The sequence below is a fragment of the Macaca thibetana genome, chromosome 15 (genome assembly GCF_024542745.1).
Source record: "Macaca thibetana thibetana isolate TM-01 chromosome 15, ASM2454274v1, whole genome shotgun sequence".
Classification (NCBI taxonomy): Eukaryota; Metazoa; Chordata; class Mammalia; order Primates; family Cercopithecidae; genus Macaca; species Macaca thibetana.
The window spans coordinates 14,754,013-14,772,694 of NC_065592.1; the positions used below are offsets into that span (position 1 = coordinate 14,754,013).

Consider the following 18,682-nt stretch of genomic DNA (forward strand, 5'->3'; position numbering starts at 1 on the left):
TTCACAACCACATGATGAGGACTCTAGAGTTTGAAGCCTGGGTGATTGAGAGAAAGAAGTGATAGAACTAGGATTAAAAATTGGGAAATTGACATTTTTCTGGGAAAATAAATTATTGCTTTGATTTGGGCTATATTAAGTGTGAGGAGCTTTCCAAGGGCAAGGTGACATTTAGACTTGAATGAAGCTCACGACAGAGTGGAAACTAAAGTTATAGTTTGGGAATTGCAGAGTGTGGTGATAGTGGGAATGAAAGCTTCACGAATTTTTAGTAGGAGGGTAGAGGGCAGGAGAGAGGGAAGAGTCTGTAAGATGTTGGGGACATCCCACATCCTAAATGCAAATATCTAGCCTTGTTGCTTCGTGCACTCATCTCTCTGCTGATGTTCCACTGGTCCAGGGCACCATCTTCTCCTACCTTAATGGCTATAATTCTTCCGACTGGACTCTTTCTACCACTTTGACTCTTCCAGTCCAGTCTCTGTACAGTATGCAGGGTGAGCCTTCCAGAAGACCAATCTGATCACGTCAGTTGACTGCTGAAAATCCTTCAGCTGCTCTCCACGCTTCCAGATTAAAATCCATACACCTAACATGGCTTTAAGGCCCTTTGAGACCTCAACTCTGTCTGTTAGTATAAAAATAACAGAAATTAAATAACCAAAATTTATTGAACTCTTTTGAACATTAGAACTTATTCCAAATGGTTTATATTTGTTGTTGTCTTGTTAAATCTTCACCTTTATTCTTTGAGTTTATCCTTATTAACAACCCTATGGAGAAGGTACTATTAGATTCCCATTTTACAGATGAGAAAGACACAGAGAGGTTTCCAGTTGCACAAGATCACAGAGCTATCAAGTGGGGAACGAATAAGTTTATATCATTATGTTATTTAATCCTCTCCATAATCCTATGAGGTAAGTATTGTTATCATTGCCCTTTACAAATGAAGTGACTGAAGTCAGTGATGTTAGGCTGTTTGTGTGGTGGAGCTGCGACTGGAGCACAGATCGGTGTGACTCTTGAGTGTATTTTGTCTTCCATGCTAGTCTGACCGCAGCCTCATTCATAGCACCCCTCACCTCTTACCTTAATCACACGTGTAGATACCCTTGGTTACCTTCTGCTCATTCTTTAGGTTTTGGCTCAATTAGAGCTCTGGCTGAACCCGTCAGCGAGCATCCCCTTTACCCTTCCTGCCGCACTTGAAGGCACTTTGTTATCAGCACTGACTGTCAGTGTTCTTTGATTGTCTTTCTCATAGTGTGTGGGCTTCATGAAGTCAGGTACTGTGAGCATCTTGCTCACTGTTAAACCTTGAGTGACTTGCACTGTATGTGGCACATAGCAGCACTCAGTTGCTGTATATTGCATAATTACATAAATGTTTAACTCAATGATGCAGTTTGGTGTTGACTGGGTTTCGTTCTTAAAAGAGTGGAATCAGTAGTCTATTTATATGTTTAACTCCCAGGATTTATGTTTGTGATGGTTCCAGATAACTGATAATCCCCAAATCATGTGGTTTTAGCAATCCCCTTTAAGAGTATAAATATTGATATTTCTGTTATTTTTCTTAGGTTAATGTTGTGCCTTATCTATGGTATAAATACTGATAATCAGAAGAGAATGGCAATCCAGAATGTGCTGGTTTAACTGGTGAATATAGCCCAGGCTGTCTCACTTGTTGTGACTAGAATACAAGGTCGGTTATTCTTACAGTGATCATTGAAAGTTATTCCTATTCCACCTATAAGCTGGTTATTCTCTTTGCTTCCACAGGATAAGTAGTTATAGCCTGGAATTGAGGAGAAAGAAATTTATAGTGTCCCGATGACCTACTTTTTAATATTTTCTCAGGCAAATTGGTCTGACCTTTCCTACCTTGGTCTGACTTCCTTATAGGAAAAGTTTCACATTGCACAGGAAAGAACAATTTAGCAGGAATATAAGTTGCAAATTATTAGTTCAGTGGTGCTCAAGCATGTTCAGGTGATGAAGTACCTAAAAGTCATGGTATTCTGTGGAATACTATGAAATATTTATATATTAAACTTTAAACTACATTTTTTTTCCTAAATCAGATACTATTTTATATTACATTCCAGAATAGACAGGGAGTAGCAGGTGAGAAGGGTTTAAGAAAAATTTGTGGTAAGAAAACTTAAAATTATATTACTTTATTTTTTCATGCAAATTGGGAAAAGGCCATTTTTGGCACCTTTGTCTAGCTTCCAAAACTCCAGCGTTTAAGGTAGGATAGTTGGAGAACCATTAAATGAATTGAATATGGGGGAGAAAGGAGAAGCTGAAATGAAAGGTGATGATATCAGGGTTTCCAATTTGGGACGCATAATACCCTTCACAGACACTGGTGAGTCAGGAGGGAGAACTGGGATTGAGGTTGAGGAGGATGAATTTGGTTGAGTGTAAACTAGTGATAGGCTGAGGAGAAAGATGCAGTAGACAGAAGAGAGGCACAGTGCCTGTCACCTAGCATGGTTCTCAATAATTATTGGCTGCCTTATCACCAGGAAGAAGTGTAGAGATTTGGAAATTATTGGCATGGATGAATATGAATTATTTTCAGGCTGAATATAATGAAGTGAGTTTCAAGGTTTGAGCCTCGGGGAATAGAAGAGATAGAGTTAAGCATTGTAGAATGCTGTTGGGAAGTCAGTGGAAGTGGAAATCCAGAAAGGGTGATTTGGTTTAATGGTGGGTTATGGATGTCCTGTGAGGAGATGCAGTCTCAGTAAGGTGTTCCATTTATTCATTCATCTAAAGCAGAAATCTAGGAATTATCTTTGATACCTTCCATGTCATTTTATCCCTCTGATCTATTGATAAGGTGCTGTCAAGCTTACCTTCTTAAGTAGGACACAAAGAGCACACTGTAAAAGAATAAACTGAACTTTATCAAAATTAAAGTCTTTTGTGCTTCAAAACTTGTCATTAAGAAAATGAAAAGACAAACCACAGACTTCTAAAGAACACATGCATTTGACCGGTTCTTTCTATTTCCATTTCCACCTTTATGTAAAACATGTGTTAGCCAGGCATGTTGGCTCATGCCTGTAATCCCAGCATTTTGGGATGCTGAGGTGGGAAGATTGCATAAGCCTAGGAGTTTGAGACCAGCCTGGGCAAATAGGGAGACACTGTTTTTACAAAAGAAAAAAAAAAAAATAGCTGGGCGTGGTGGTGCACGGCTATAGTCCCGGCTACTTGGGAGGCTGAAGGGGAAGGATTGCTTGAGCCAGGAGGTTGAGGCTGCAGTAGGCTGTGATCATGCCATTGCACTCCAGCCTGGGCTACAGAGTGAGACCCTGTCTCAAAAAATAAAATAAAAAATAAAACATGTCATATATACATATGAGACCCTCATAACTCAATAAGACAATCCAAGAAAAATGGACAAAAGATTTGAATAGAGTATCAAAGAAGATATACAAATGGAAAATAAGTGCAAGAAAAAATGCTCAGCATCATTTTAGCCATTAGGAAAATGCAAATTACAACTACAGTGAGAAAGCTCTTACACCCCCAATAGAATGGCTGAAATTACAAAGTCTGGGCTGGGCACAGGGCTTACACTTAGGTGGGAGAATTGCTCAAGGATACAGGACTTTGAGACCCCACCTTTAAATTAAAAAAAAAAAAAAGACAATTTCAGATGTTGATGAGGATGTATGTATGTAGAAGAGGACCTGTGGACTTTTTTTTTCCCCCCCTTGAGACAGGGTCCTGCTCTGTTGCCCAGAGTGGAGTGGCACAACTGTGGCTCACTGCAGCCTTGAACTCCTGGGCTCAAGCAATCCTCTTAAGTAGCTGTGCACAATGCCACACCTGGCTAATTTTTAAGTTTTTGGTGGAGACTGGGTCATGCTATGCTCCCCAGGCTGGTCTTGAACTCCCGGACTCAAGTGATCCTCTCTGTTGGCATCCCAAAGTGTTGAGTTTACAGGTATGAGCCACTGCACTGGGCCAGACCCTTATGCATTGCTGGTGGGCTCCGAGGTGAGGCCTGGAGTTCAAACCCAGCTTTCTGAGATAATTTTCTTGAACTCCCCTCTCTTGCTGTCTCCTCAGTTCCCTGGGGCTCCCTTTATTTAACCCTGCTCTGCTGTTTACTTTCCATGATTGTATATGTAGTCTGGGCTTTTCAGTGAGAGGACAGAGTAGAAAAGAAAGTAATAGGGGATGGCCCTATCCTCTTAAGGCCACACTTCCTCTGACTCTGGAGGGAAAGGTTCCTTCCCTCACTCAATGCTTTAGGTACCTGTAGGCTGCTGCCTCTTTTCCACTCCTTGAGCCTGAACTAGACAGCTTCTCTTGGAAGTTATTCATGCTGATGTTCATGTCCAGTATTTGGGCTGCCTTGAGTCTATGCTGAGTGATATTGGAGGAACAAACTCAAACACACCACTGGTTTGGTGGTACTTTTAATTAGAATCTTCTTACCCCAATTCATCTACTACTCTACTTTGTAGATTCCTCAAATAGCTGCTCCATGAATTCTGCCCTGGTTTTATCGAGGTATTTTATCGTTGTGGAGAGAGAGGGTGGAGTGTGCATGTTACTGGGAGCCAGCACTTCTAGATTTCTTTTTATGTATTTTGCTGTACATTCATTGGACCTTTTAAATGTGTGAATGTGTATCTGTTGTTAGTTCTGGAAAGTTCTCTGGTATTTTCAGACCAAGAATGAAGTTAAGGTAGAAATCTTAAGAGATAACTAGAGTATTAAAAACAGCTGTTGGCCATGTCGCATCCTCTTCTCTTCCACATTATTGATTTAATGTTTTACTTTCTGCGTCTATCTTGTGTAGCTTTTGTTTTCTATTTTCTATTTTTCTTTCTGAACTCTATTTTGCATCATTTCTTTAAGTTCATGAATTCTCTCCCTGGTTGTATCTTTCCTGCTTTTAAGTCATCCGTTGAGTTATTCATTCTTATTTTGAGAAATATTTTGTTCTTTTTCAATTTTGCTTGGTCATGTCATAGTTTCTTACTCTTTACTCATTTTTAATCTTTTTAAAATTTATTTAAGCTTATTAAATATTCCATGTTCTGTCTCCCGTAATTCTAATACCCGAAGTCTTTGAAGGTCTGACTCTCCCATCTTTTATTTCTGAGGTTCTTATTTATGGGCTTTGTTTCCCCAGGGTTTTCTGATTTTTGCCAGTGAGCTCATATTTCTTGGAGCTTTCTGTGAGAAAAATTTTGAAGCTGAGTTTGAAGTGGATTTTTCCAGAGAAGATTTACATATTTTTTTGTTAGTGTCTTAAAGCCACTCTTAGTTTGGGACCACTTCAATTTAAATTCTGGGATTGAGGGTTTTTTTTTTTTTGTTTGTTTGTTTTCAGAGAGTCTCACTCTGTTGCCCAGGGTGGAGTGCAGTGGCACTATTCTGGCTCACTGCAGCCTTGAACTCCTACCTCAGCCTCCCGAGTAGCCAAGACTACAGGTGTGTACCACCATGCACTGCTGATTTTTTTACTTTTTTTTTTTTTTTTTCTTCTGATGGATCTGGGGTCTTGCTCTGTTAACCAGGCTGGTCTCATACTCCTGGGCTCCGCCTACCCAAGTGCTGGAATTACAGATGTAAGCCACCATGCCCAGCCTGTTGAGATTTTTTTGACCACTCAGTAGCAATCCCTTGTGAAGCACTGCTTGTGTTTGAACTGGTGGAAAAATTTCCCTTTCTTTCTCAGTGCTGAGTTTTGAGGCTAGTGGTTTTTATGACAGTTCCTGAGATGGGTATGTGTGTGGATGGGTTTCTTTCTTCATCACTTTGGTCATCCCACTTTAAATGGTGGGAGAGGGATGTCTGTTTCACTTTTCTCCTTAGGCTGAATGTTCATTTTGTCTTGAATTCCTTGAGCTCCTTAGATTGGGAGAATGGAGCTTGCATTGGACTATATAAATATAAATGTCTTCAAGGAGAAAGTGAGTTTTTGTGTTTTGGTAACCCTGTTAGGTTCCTATCTTCACTTAGTTCCTTGTTAGAAACTTTGTTCTTTTCTTTTTTTTCTTTTTTTGTTGAGTCAGAGTCTCACTCTGCCACCCAGGCTGGTGTGCAGTGGCGCAATCTCGGCTCGCTGCAAGCTCCACCTCCTGGGTTCAAGCAGTTCTCCTGCCTCAGCCTCCCAAGTAACTGGGACTACAGGCACACGCTACCATGCCCGGCTAATTTTTTGTATTTTTAGTACAGATGGGTTTCACTGTGTTGGCCAGGCTGGTCTTGAACTCCTGACCTCAAGTGATCCACCCGCCTTGGCCTCCCAAAGTGCTGGGATTACAGGCAGGTGTGAGCCACCACACGTGAACGAATCTTGGTTATTTTCTTGCAAGCTCGTCAATGTATTTATTTGAGAAGATGGAAAAACCCATTATTTATAGCTTTCAGTGGAGGATCTGAAAGGTACTTAGTTAGCATGGCATATTGCCACATAGGAATTTGCAAGTGGCATGCAGCTATGGTCCCAGCAACTTGGGAGGCTGAAGTGGGAGGATTGTTTGAGGCTGGCAGTTCAAGGCTGCAGTGTGCTATGAGCATGCCTGTGAATAGTCACTGCACTCCAGCCCAGGCAATATGGCAAGACCCTGTCTCTAAAAAAAAAGAAAAAAAAGAAAGAACTTCCAGCTGCAATGTTTCCGAGTTTCAATCAGGCTGATTTTGCTAGCATTCTCCAGTCTCTGCGTGAGCATTCATACCTCTGTACTTTGCTCAGCATGTGTCCCCTGTTTAAAATCCCCCCTCTCCTGTCCACCTAGCCAAACCCAGTTCATTCTGCAGTGTGAACAATCACGTTTCACCCCTTCATGATACTTGTCTTGAATGCTGTAGCTCACTGATTCCCAAATGTTTGGAACGTTTTAAAGTACAGACTTAAAAACAAATTTTGTGGAGTTACATAAAAATGATCATCTCCTGTCACCATTATTTTTGAAAAGAAATTGCATTTTCATATCTGAAAGGCAAGAGGAACAAGATGACTAATTAAGGACAGTTTTTATAGTTGAATTAAATACCTTTATATGGAAAGCACACTGTATTGTCCGTTTTTCTCATTTTGCTACTGATTATAAAAAGCCTCATTGCATCCTATCCGCCGACAATCAGGACCACAACCTCAGCTCAGAATGATGTCTTCAATTTGCAAACCCACAGCATTTTGTTTTATCAGTTTGTGGCAGCCAGTCATTTATCTCTGTTGATTTCAAACAGCCCATATTTGACTGTTTACATTTTATGTTTTGTCTTCTTGACTTGCTTGTAAGCTCCTTAGGAGCCATTATCTGTGTGTATTTAGATTACTCATAAATATGTGTTGAATGAGTTAAATTTAGATACCTCGGATGATAGTTGAAACCTAGCAATATTTATAGAGCACACATTTGAGTATATCACAGTTCTGAACGTTGTTTACTTCTGGAGGAAAAAGAAGTTTTAATGTGAATCATGAGTCACTTACTCATCTCTCTTCTCCTCGGGGAATTTCATTCAGTTAACAAATTCACCAAGCGCTTGTTTAAAAACCAGGCCTTTTGTTAGGGGTCTGGGAATACAGAGGTGAAGTGAGACAAACTTCCCAGTGTAGTAGGTAATATGTACATATAAGTAGAAAGCATAGAATACCACCTGGGAAGCCTCATAATAGGACTTTGAAACCAGTTTTGTGACAGTGTGGAGAGAGCACTGAGCTTTTTAAGGGGGTGAGAGAAGCCTCCAGAGAGGAGGAGGCATTTGTTCATTCACTTTCCATTCATTCAGCAAATATCTCTTAAATGCCTGCTACTTCCCAAGCACTGTTATAGATGCGTCTTGAATAGACAGGACATTGTTAGGAGATGGAACACATTTTAGGTGGGGAATTATGATCAAGAGCATGCCCTTTGATGTAAGAACAGACCTGGGCTTGAGTTCATACACTGCCCCTTACTAGGTATTTGTCTTTGGGCAAGCAATTCAATTTCTAGAAGATTCTTACTTTTGTAAAGTGCTGTAGATCCTCCCTACCTCACAATATGTCATGTGGATAAAGTGAGGTGCTATATATAAAATTAAGCTCAGCACAGTGCCGGCCCCTCTGAAATAGTGCAGTAAGTGACACATGTATATACAAGGCATGTAAGTGATTGAGGCCTGATGATAAGTTTAACATGACTAAAATGTGGGGGCATGTGGGTTGGTAGGGGGTAGTGGGCAGATGAAGCAGATGGGTCTGGTCTCACTGAGGCTAAGTTGCAAATAGTCTTGTGTCACATGTCATAATGACTATCTTTTTACTCTTGAATGCATCTGGGAGCCGTGGGGGTTTACATTGTGTTTTTGTCTTTGTTTTTTAAGCTATGCAGCAGAGTGCTGAGCTATAGCATAATAGTTAGGAACATGGACTCTGGAGCCAAACTGCCTGGGTTCTAGTCCCAGCTGTCTCACTTCCTAAATGTTTGGCTTTAACTGATCTGTTCCTTAGTTTCTTCATTGATAAACTGGATGATAATCATACCTATCTTAAATGTTTATCTTGTTTTGTTTGTATAATGCTCTTTGAATCATTTTTTTTTTAAACATATAATCCTGTACATATAGTGTTCTATGAATCACATTTGTTTTTAAAGCTTTGGAAACTGTTGTTAGAGGGACTCTTATTTGAAATGTGGACATATAAAACACTAAAAGTAGGTCTATGGGGTAGGCTACTTTCATTTCCCTTCTGTTCTCGCAAGACCTCTGAGACATATCGGCCCAACACTAAAAACTACTGCCCTAGAGCAAGTGACTGAATGTCTTCATTTAAGTTACTTGTCTTTTTTTTTTTTCCTTTGAAGATGGAATCTTACTATGGTGTTCATGCTGAAGTGCAGTGGCTGTTCATGGGTCATCATCATCATAGGGCAGTACGGCCCCAAACTCCTTGGTTCAAGTGATCCTGCCATCTCAGCCACCCAAGTAGCTGGAACTACAGGCGTCCACTTAAGTTACTTGTTGAACTGACATTCAGGACAAGTAACTTACCAGTTGTAATGTGGACAGTGGCGTTGGTATTGATCTAAGTTAATGTTTTGATGCAGGAATTGTGAACCTTCATATTAATCCTTATAATCTGACTTACTATTTTACAAGTGGGGAGAGAGATTTAGAAGGATAGAGCCACAGGATGTTGGAAGAGCCACAGGATGTTGGAACTGGGGAGACCTTTCATATTGATCTGTTTAGAGATGAACAAATTGGGTCCTAGAGAGGGAAATCTTTTTTTTTTTTTTTTTTTTATTTGAGGGCAAAATTTTAATAGAATGTAATCTGAACTCTTACATTTAGAAAAAACAAAACCTTAAAATTACTGATTGGTTCAATTTATGGAAAAATTAATCTGTAACAAAAACTTGGCAATGAGTGCAAAGGCACCACCATTTTTTTAAAAAACTGAAACCCACCTTTTTTTTCTTAATTTAAGTTCTAGGGTGTACATGTGCACAACGTGCAGGTTTGTTATATGTTACATATGTATACATGTGCCATGTTGGTGTGCTACACCCATTAACTCGTCATTTACATTAGGTATATTTCCTAATGCTATCCCTCCCCCCCACACCCCCTGACAGGCCCCAGTGTGTGATATTCCCCACCCTGTGTCCAAGTGTTCTCATTGTTCAGTTCCCACCTACGAGTGAGAACATGCGGTGTTTGGTTTTCTGTCCTTGCGATAGTTTGCTCAGAATGATGGTTTCCAGCTTCATCCATGTTCCCACAAAGGACATGAACTCATCCTTTTTTATGGCTGCATAGTATTCTATGGTATATATGTGCCACATTTTCTTAATCCAGTCTATCATTGATGGACCTCTGGGTTGGTTCCAAGTCTTTGCTATTGTGAATAATGCCACAATAAACCTATGTGTGCATGTGTCGTTATAGCAGCATGATTTATAATCCTTTGGATACATGCCCTGTAATGGGATGGCTGAATCAAATGGTATTTCTAGTTCTAGATCCTTGAGGAATCGCCACACTGTCTTCCACAATGGGTGAACTAGTTTACAGTCCCACCAACAGTGTAAAAGTGTTCCTATTTCTCCACATCCTCTCCAGCACCTGTTGTTTCCTGACTTTTTAATGATTGCCATCCTAACTGGTGTGAGATGGTATCTCATTGTGGTTTTGATTTGCATTTCTCTGATGGCCAGTGATGATGAGCATTTTTTCATGTGTCTGTTGGCTGCATAAATGTCTTCTTTTGAGAAGTGTCTGTTCATATCCTTTGCCCACTTTTTGATGGGGTTGTTTGATTTTTTCTTGTACTTTTGTTTAAGTTCTTTGTAGATTCTGGATATTAGCCCTTTGTCAGATGGGTAGATTGCAAAAATTTTCTCCCATTCTGTAGGTTGCCTGTTCACTGTGATGGTAGTTTCTTTTGCTGTGCAGAAGCTCTTTAGTTTAATTAGATCTAGAGAGGGAAATCTTTAAAGCTATGCTGCAGACAGTCAACATGTGCCCATGTTTCAGACCTCCCAGCCCACTGTTGTCTCTCCTTTCTTGCTCAAAGGTGCACAGCCAATTTAGTGCCAGAACCAGGGCAAGCAGTTTTCACCATTCCAGATCTCATGCTTCTTCAACTATACCTCTTGCTATTTGACAGTATATATTCTTGGCTTTAATGTTGACTGTGTTCTGAAGGGTTACTGGGTGCATTTGTGGATTGTTTTTTGTTCCTCCAGTTGGGCTTGAAGCTCTTTTAGAGCACCTGAGGGCCTGGACTTGGATGGATTAGGTATTCTGAGATGCCTTTCCTTGTAGTGATAGGTTTTAGTAGTTGTTGTTAATATCGTCTATTGGTAAACCTAGAGCAGGGGTAAAGTATGTGGAAAGTAAAGATGTTCTGAATTAGAAATAAGCATTTATTGTTTACCTGGGTGAGTAAGCAGACCTACCATAGCTGAAAATCTTAAGGAAAATTAAGGTCATGCTTTCCTGTTGGTTAGCAACCTTTGTATTAAGGAGAGAGCAGACACTTGAATGGGCATCATGGCAGATCACCTAGAGCCTGGATCTGGACACCCGGGAACTGAGGTTGCACAGTCAGTCTCTTAAGCACCCCCACAGCCTCTAGGCTATGCTAGGCTCTCAGGGATCAACCACACAAACTCTCGTGCTGGCTTTTTCCTGTCTCCCTCCCTTCTCTCAATGAGCTCTTCCTGTTGTACATGGCACAACACTGATCCCTTTTTAGTTTTAAGCAATGTTATTTAACTAAGTGGTTTCCAAACCTGGATAGTTATGCACCAGAATCACTTGGGGAACTTAATTTTTTTTTCTGTCCCCACCCCAGACACTCTGAATCAGAATCTTGGGACCTATTTTTGTATTTCATAACAGTTCCTTAGGTGATTTTGATGACAGGATTTATAGACCTGAGCTCCAGAACCAGACAAATGACTGACTCCAGCTCTGTGACTCGGTTCTGGATTCTGATTGACTCAGTTTGCCAGATGTACACTCCTGGTCTTCTTTCTTTTTTCTTTTCGGCAGAGAGGTTCTTTTATTTTGCACCTTAGCCATGGAGGCTTTGTAGCAATTCTTATGCTATGTTCCTAAAAAGCATTGGTGTTCTGTGAGTTCATGTTAAAATTAAATACTACTGGATGATTTTTCCCAAGTCACATAAAAAATAATTGAACAGAATATTTCAATTTTAGGCAAAGTTTTCCTTTGAACAGATATTCCTAATTTTGACATAACCTATCAATTTTTCCCATTATGACTGTGCTTTTTAGGTCTCGTATGTCCTTAGCAATCCAAATCTATGGTTTAGGCTTAGGACACCATTAGGGAAGGAGTCCAAGGAGAAATTCCTGCAAAGATGTTCTATGGAAATGGAAGAATTGTAGACAGATGAAAGAGAATGAAATAACCTCAGTTTTAATTCTAAGGACTTTTCTACACAGGCAATCAAGTTGTCTGTGAATAGAGACAATCTCGTTTCTTCTTTTTCAGTCCATATTCCTTTTATTTCTTTTTCTTACCTTGTTGCCCTGGCTAGGCTCTCCAGTGTGATTAGAATGATGAGTTCCCTTGCCTTGTTCCCAATCCCAGAGGGAAAGTATTCAGTCTTTCACCATTAAGTATGATGTTAACTGTAGGTTTTTTGTAGATGTCCATTATCAGATTGAGGAAGATCCCCTTGATTTCTAGTTTTCTAAGTTTCTGTCATGAATTTTGTCAAATGCTTTTTTCTTCATCAATTGATGTAATTTGTGATTTTTCTTTATCCTCTTAATATGGTGGATTATATTGATGGGTTTTCAAATACTGAACCAATCTTACATCCCTGGTATAAACCTCTCTGGGTCATTATAAACATGGTTGAATTCTGTCTGCTAATAATTTGTTAAGGACTTTTGTGTCTATATTTGTGAGAGATATTGGTCTGTAGTGTATACCTGACCTCAAGTGATCTGCCTGCCTCAGCATTCCAAAGTGCTGGTATTACAGGCCACTATGCCCATGCCCATGGGCCATGAGCCACCATGCCAAGACCATTCTTTATTCTTATTCTTTATTCTTCTTCTTTTTCTTATTTTTGAGATGGCATCTCACTCTGTCACCTAGGCTGGAGTGCAGTGACCTGATCTTGGCTCACCGCAACCCCTGCCTCTCAGGTTCAAGCAATTCTCCTGCCTCAGCCTCTCGAGTAGCTGGGATTACAGGTGTCCACCAATACTCTCGGCTAATTTTTGTATTTTTAGTAGAGACAGGGTTTCACCATGTTGGCCAGGCTGGTCTTGAACTCCTGACCTCAAGTGATCCATCTGCCTCGGCCTCCCAAAGTGCTGGGATATTATTTTATTTTCCCTTCTGGGATACATGTGCAGGATGTGCAGGTTTGTCACATGGGTAATTGTGTGCCATGGTGGTTTGCTGTACCTGTCAATCCATCACCTAGGTATTAAGCCCCACATGCATTAGCTATTTACCCTGATGCTCTCCCTCTGTTTTTGTATTCTTATAAATATTCTTGGGTTTCCTCAGGGGAGTAATCTGAGGCAGTCATAGTCTTACTTCATTCTTTTCCATCTTTCAAGGCATTGGTGCACTTTGTTGCCTAATGTCTTGAAAACCATTGTTTCATATGTTTTGTCTATGTTACTTTGAAATAATGTGTTCCTTCCAAGTCTTGCTTTTTAAGGTTCGTTAAGTGGGATTGGAGTTGTGCTCAGTCTAGGGCTAGACTAGGCAACCTAGAATTTTAGTACCCATTTCTAAGGTAATAGTCTACTGTGTACTCTATCCAATGCACCATGAACTATGAGTTTTCCACTTTGGCTGGGGGCATAGGCATTATTTCTAACCCTGTGTGAGTACCAGCCGCTGCTACCTGTAATCTTTTTTGCACGGTTATTTGTGCAGGCTTAAGTTATTTCCTCACATACTTGTGCTAATCGGTACTTATACTTGAGGGGGCTCTTGCAGACCTCTGGAGTTCTTTCTCTGTGCAGCTCTCTTCACTCTAGCACTCTGTGCTGCAAACTTAACTGCCTTGGTTTCCCTGGATGCTTAGCTCTGTCTCTCAGCTCCAGGTGTTTGCTGGACTTTGCTTAGGTTCCCCCTCCTTGCACCACAGTCTGGAAACTCTCAAAGTGGTGAGCTGGGGCATCAGAGGGCTCAGCTCACTTGTTTACTTCTCTCAGGGATCACTGTGCTTTGTTGTATGTTCTCTAGTCTCTTAAAAAACATTGTTCGAGAGAAGGATGGATGGATCGAGGGACTTTTGGTTGTTTCAGATGGAAGGGTAAATGTGGTCCATGTTACTCCATCTCTGCTGGAAGTGAGATTCCAGTAAATTTGTTATACACTTACTTAAATTTTTGATAGCCTGCTACTGCCTGTATAAGATGGTATTTGATTTAAAACTATTTTATTTATTATTATTAAAGGGTATATTTCAAGGTCTTCTAAAGAGTGTCACGATTTCTAGGTTGTCTGCCATCTTGGCACATCAAGAAGAACTACTGTTCTTTTGTAGTAGTTCCAAAATCCAACTGATCAGAATCACTTGGGAAAATAGATTCATAGATCAATAGATCATCAAAATCACTTTTCAGAAAATAGATACCTAGGCTTTATTTCCCACCTAGTGAATCAGTCTCCAGTGGTAGAACCTGGGAATCTGATTTAAAAAACTTCCTAGGTGATTTGAGACTCTGAGTCAGTATCGCATACGTTACGTTGTTAAGAGCATGAGTTCCATGGTGACTGTGATCTATGATGGCAACTCACTAAGGTCCGAATGGAGCAGTGGCAGAGGGGTAGGCAAGTTCTTGTCAGAAAAGGGAACTCGGGACCATGAAGGAGAGAGGAGCTCAGTGCTTCTGGGAGACATGGGGAAGGCACCACTCTGTAATTCTGGATCTTCCTGAAGTCAGGTTGTGAGCTCTCTGGATGGCTCAAAGGACTACTCAAGCACTGTTGAGAACCTTAACTCACTGTTCTGAAGGCCTTTTCAGTTGCCCTTAGGTGCTAACACAAGAGCCATACACCATGGTTTTTGAAGGGTGCATGGAGGAGAAAAACAATTGGGCCTATAATAAAGTTCATTAAAAAAAAATTAGTGAAATAGGGGTTACATGGGTGTATGCAGTTGCCCAAGTTCCTTGAACTAGACACTTATGAGTGCATTTTAGTGTAGTATATTAGCATACATTTAATTACGAGGTTACAATTATATGTTGGAGGTATAAAGTTGACTTTAAAAATTCAAGAATATAGACTCTAGAGCCACACTCTCTGGGTTCAAATTTCAGCTCTATCTCTTACAAGCTGTGTGAACTTGGACAAGCTTCTAAACTTGTATTTCAGTTTACTCATCTGTAAAATGAGAATGATGGTAATAATAGTTCTTTCGTAGAGTTGTTGGGAAGGTTAAGTGAAATAATACATGAAAAGTGCTTAGAAAAGTATCTGACAAATAGTTAAGTGTTTAGTACATGTTAGCAAGGTTTAGAATTTACTTGGTCTTCTGCAGAACATCTACTCTTATTAGATGGGGTAATGGTAATAACCTTCCTCTCACAGGCTTGGCGGGAGGGTTAAATAAGAAAGAACATAAAAGCAAGTCATCAATGAAACAAGGGGTTCTTGTTGCATAGTTCTCCATAAATAGCTTCATGAAATGAAGTTTTGAAATTTGAAATTTTTATGTTAAAAAAATTCCATTTAAGCACATTTTTTTTCTGGGGAGGTGGTGAAGCTTTTCATGACCTCGTCATACAAGTCTGTGGCCCACCATTCCCCCAGCCACTCTAAACAGATGTGAGTAATTTTTGGACGGGCAACATGGTGTGGTGGAAAAGGCATGGATTTGGGAATCTTAAAACCAAGGTTCTGTTGGAGTTCCACCACTTCCTGGTCTCAGTTTCCCTTTCTGTAAAACAAGGAAAATACTACCATCTTATTATCTGACAAGGTTTTGACAATCAGCTTCAGAAACATATGTGAGTTCTAAGGTAACCATAAAGTATTTTACAGATGTTCACTTTATTACTGACTGAGGGGCATAAGTTGTACATCCATGGACTCTTTTGATTTTTTTTTTTCCCCCGAAATGGAGTTTCACTCTTGTTGCCCAGGCTGGAGTGCAATGGTGCAGTCTTGGCTCACAGCAACCTCTTCCTTCCAGGTTCAAGCGATTCTCCTGCCTCAGCCTCCCAAGTAGCTGGGATTACAGCCATGTGCCACCATGCCTGGCTAATTTTTGTATTTTCATTAGAGACAGGGGTTTCACCATGTTGGCCAGGGTGGTCTTGAACTCCTGACCTCAGGTGATCCGCCTGCCTTGGCCTCCCAAAGAGCTGGAATTACATGTATGAGCCACCACGCCCGGCCTCTCTTGGTTTTTATACATTGCATTTATTCAGCTTTTTTTTTTCCTCTGTAGAGGAGAGACTTTTTCGTCTTCAGTTTTGGTAAAACGTGAATTTCTTTCTGACTGCACAATCAATTCCTTGTTCTTAAAATCCCTTTATTGCCTAGACTAATGTTTCTATTTGGATAGTTCCCTATTTTCTGGATTGCTTTTAGTGACGGTATTTGAAAGCTTAATGGTTTTGAGTCTTTGAAATACACAGTAATACGTGGATTACTTATAAAGCCTATTATTGGTAAGGTGAAGCCATTTTATTTTTATATGATATGTGATAATACCCTTTACATTAGTTTAACACTTTTCAGTTTACAAAGCACTTTCTCGTTTTTCTCTCATTTGATCCCTCAAACAGCTTTTGAGATGCGCAGGGCAGGTATATATCTTGACAGAGGAGGAAGCCGAAAGGTTAAATGGCTTGTCCTAATCCCATAACAAGTAAGGGATCTACCTGGGATTTGAACCCAAGGCAGCTGATGTTTAGTTTGGGGTTCTTTCCGTAGAACCACATGTCATTCCTGTGAGAAAGTCTTGGTAAAAGGAAGGTCAGAGAAATTGGTATTTAATGAATGATTTAAAAAAATATTTTTCCAGGAACTAAAATCTTATAGAAAAGTTGGCAGTACAGTATAAAGAACTTAAAACACACACACACACATACACGTGTGTACACACACACACACACACACACGTGTACACACACACAGTTTAAAGCATGGTATTGACCTGATGCCTCATCACCCTTGACTATTTCAGTGTGCTTCTCCTACAAACAAGGTTATTCTCTCCTCTAACGCAATGCAAACATCAAAATCAGCAATTTGCTACTACGTCTAATCCTAAGACTGCATTAAGGTTTCACTAGTGGTCCCAATAACATCCTTTACAGCAAAAGAATCACACATTGCATTTAGTTGTCATTTCTCTTTAGTTTCCTATAGTCTGGAAGAGATTTTCAGCCTTTCCTTGATTTTCATGACCTTGACACTTTTGAAGATTAAGGCCAGATATTTTCTAGAAGGTCCTTCCACTTGGTTTTGTCTGATGTTTCCTCAAGTGTAGCATCTCCGACAGGAATATCACAGCAGTGATGCTGTGCCCTGCTCTTTGCGGTCCAGCAGTTTCTTCCATTACTGATGGTGATCACTTTGACTTGACTGGGTTTTTGCCAAACTTCTACGTTGAAAGTTACTCTCTCCTCCCTTGTATTCAGTATTTTGTGGGGAGGTACTTTGAAACTGTGTAAATATACCATTTCTCATTAAACTTTTCAATTTATTCCCTTATTTAGATGCCTGTGAACTCATGGCTTCCTGTTTTATTTGATGGGTCTGAATCTGATAATATCCTTACTGATTTGGATGCTCAGACTGCCCCAGATTTTGCCAGTGGAAGCCCTTTCAGGCTTGCTCCCATGTCCTTTTAACATATCCCCATCATTCTTTCAGCACTTCTTTGCTTCCTGGCACAAAAAATGTTCCAAGTTCATCTAGCACATTCCCTGTCTTAGTGCTAGAATCAGCTCTTTCTCCAAGGAGCCCTGGTTCCTTTTAGAGGAGAATTGTATTTAGAAGCCAAGGCCTGGGAGTTAGGTGTGCTCATTGCTGTTGGGGTGTTGCTGCTCCCAGTCCCTCCCAGTAGACAGAGCTGGGAAATATGTGTGCATGTGAAAAGTCAGGTTACATTTACACTTTATTTTCCTATCAAGTTATATATATGTAAACCTTGAGCACATACTCATATCTTCAGTTCAAATCCAACTTTGTAGAAGTCATGTTGGTTTTCTGTTAACTTCAACTGTAACAAACCCGGCTTCCCCATGTCCTCCATGTACCCTTGGGTTCAGATTAGGCACACGGCCCCTTCACCCCCACCCCATGTGCATGCTCGTCTCCTCCTTCACCTTGCTTGGTTCTCCACACACCTCCTGCCCCACTGCACTGCTTGAACTCTGACTCCCCCTCACTCTGGGCAGCCTCCCCCTACCCAACATGGACGATCTCCTCATGCCTGCTTGGGCACTGGCCTCCATTTTCGGGGGCCCTAATGCTTACACATGCTCCTCACCCTCTGCAGCTCTGACACCCTGTGTTGGGATACCATCACATGGGTACCCCCTCATTCTGCCTGTGCTTCAACACCCCAGGCCCAGCTGTGCAGTGTGTGAATACCCTTCCACCCACTCAGGTTCTGACTTCCCACACCAGGTTGTTCCCTGAGTAGATGCCTTCCTCATCCAGTTGGATTGTACATCTTATGCCAGGCCTTCCCTCAGCGTGGACGTTGCCCCTTCATAGGGATACCTTCGTTGCCCTGCCCAGGCTCTGACATCTCACACTGGGCTGTCACCAGCATGAACATCCACCTCACTCTGCCTACCTAACAGGTTTAGGACTAAATTGTTCAGAAAGGGAAGGGGAGGTTTTTATAAGGTCAAAAATGTTTATTGATAATGAGACAAATACCACGTTTGCAAGTGCCCTTAATGGGTAAAGCCTAGATTTTACACTGCAGCTCAGCATATGAGACAGCTTACTAACACTGTGTGTTGTATTGCACATTGCTGAGGGGTGTTCAGGCTTTGTCTCTCTGCTTGGAATGCAGCTAACCCTCCTCCAGTTACCTTGCTTGCACTTAGAGGCTTAAGAATCTTCCCGTAGGGATATAAGGAAGGTAAACCTTTGTGACTCTTTTCATAGCAGTATCTGCGTATCTTCATTAATCTGATCCTGAGAACATTATTAGAAATGAAGA

General features: G+C 40.7%; 2 protein-coding genes across 9 annotated transcripts in view; one reads left to right on the top strand and one right to left on the bottom strand.

Moving 5' to 3' along the window:
* NEK6 (NIMA related kinase 6) overlaps positions 1 to 18,682 on the bottom strand; it is a 984,684-nt gene that overhangs the window by 455,002 nt on the left and 511,000 nt on the right. The window lies entirely within an intron of this gene.
* Positions 1 to 18,682, top strand: part of DENND1A (DENN domain containing 1A) — a 547,088-nt gene that overhangs the window by 21,737 nt on the left and 506,669 nt on the right. For 2 of the 8 annotated variants that reach the window (XM_050760573.1, XM_050760575.1), the window contains exon 1: positions 1,717 to 17,332. The exons of the other annotated variants lie outside the window; for them this stretch is intronic. In XM_050760573.1, the coding sequence (XP_050616530.1) occupies positions 17,220 to 17,332 (113 nt within the window). In that variant the 5' untranslated portion in view covers positions 1,717 to 17,219. Of the gene's footprint in view, positions 1 to 1,716; positions 17,333 to 18,682 lie in introns of those variants that run through there. 8 annotated transcript variants of the gene reach the window in all.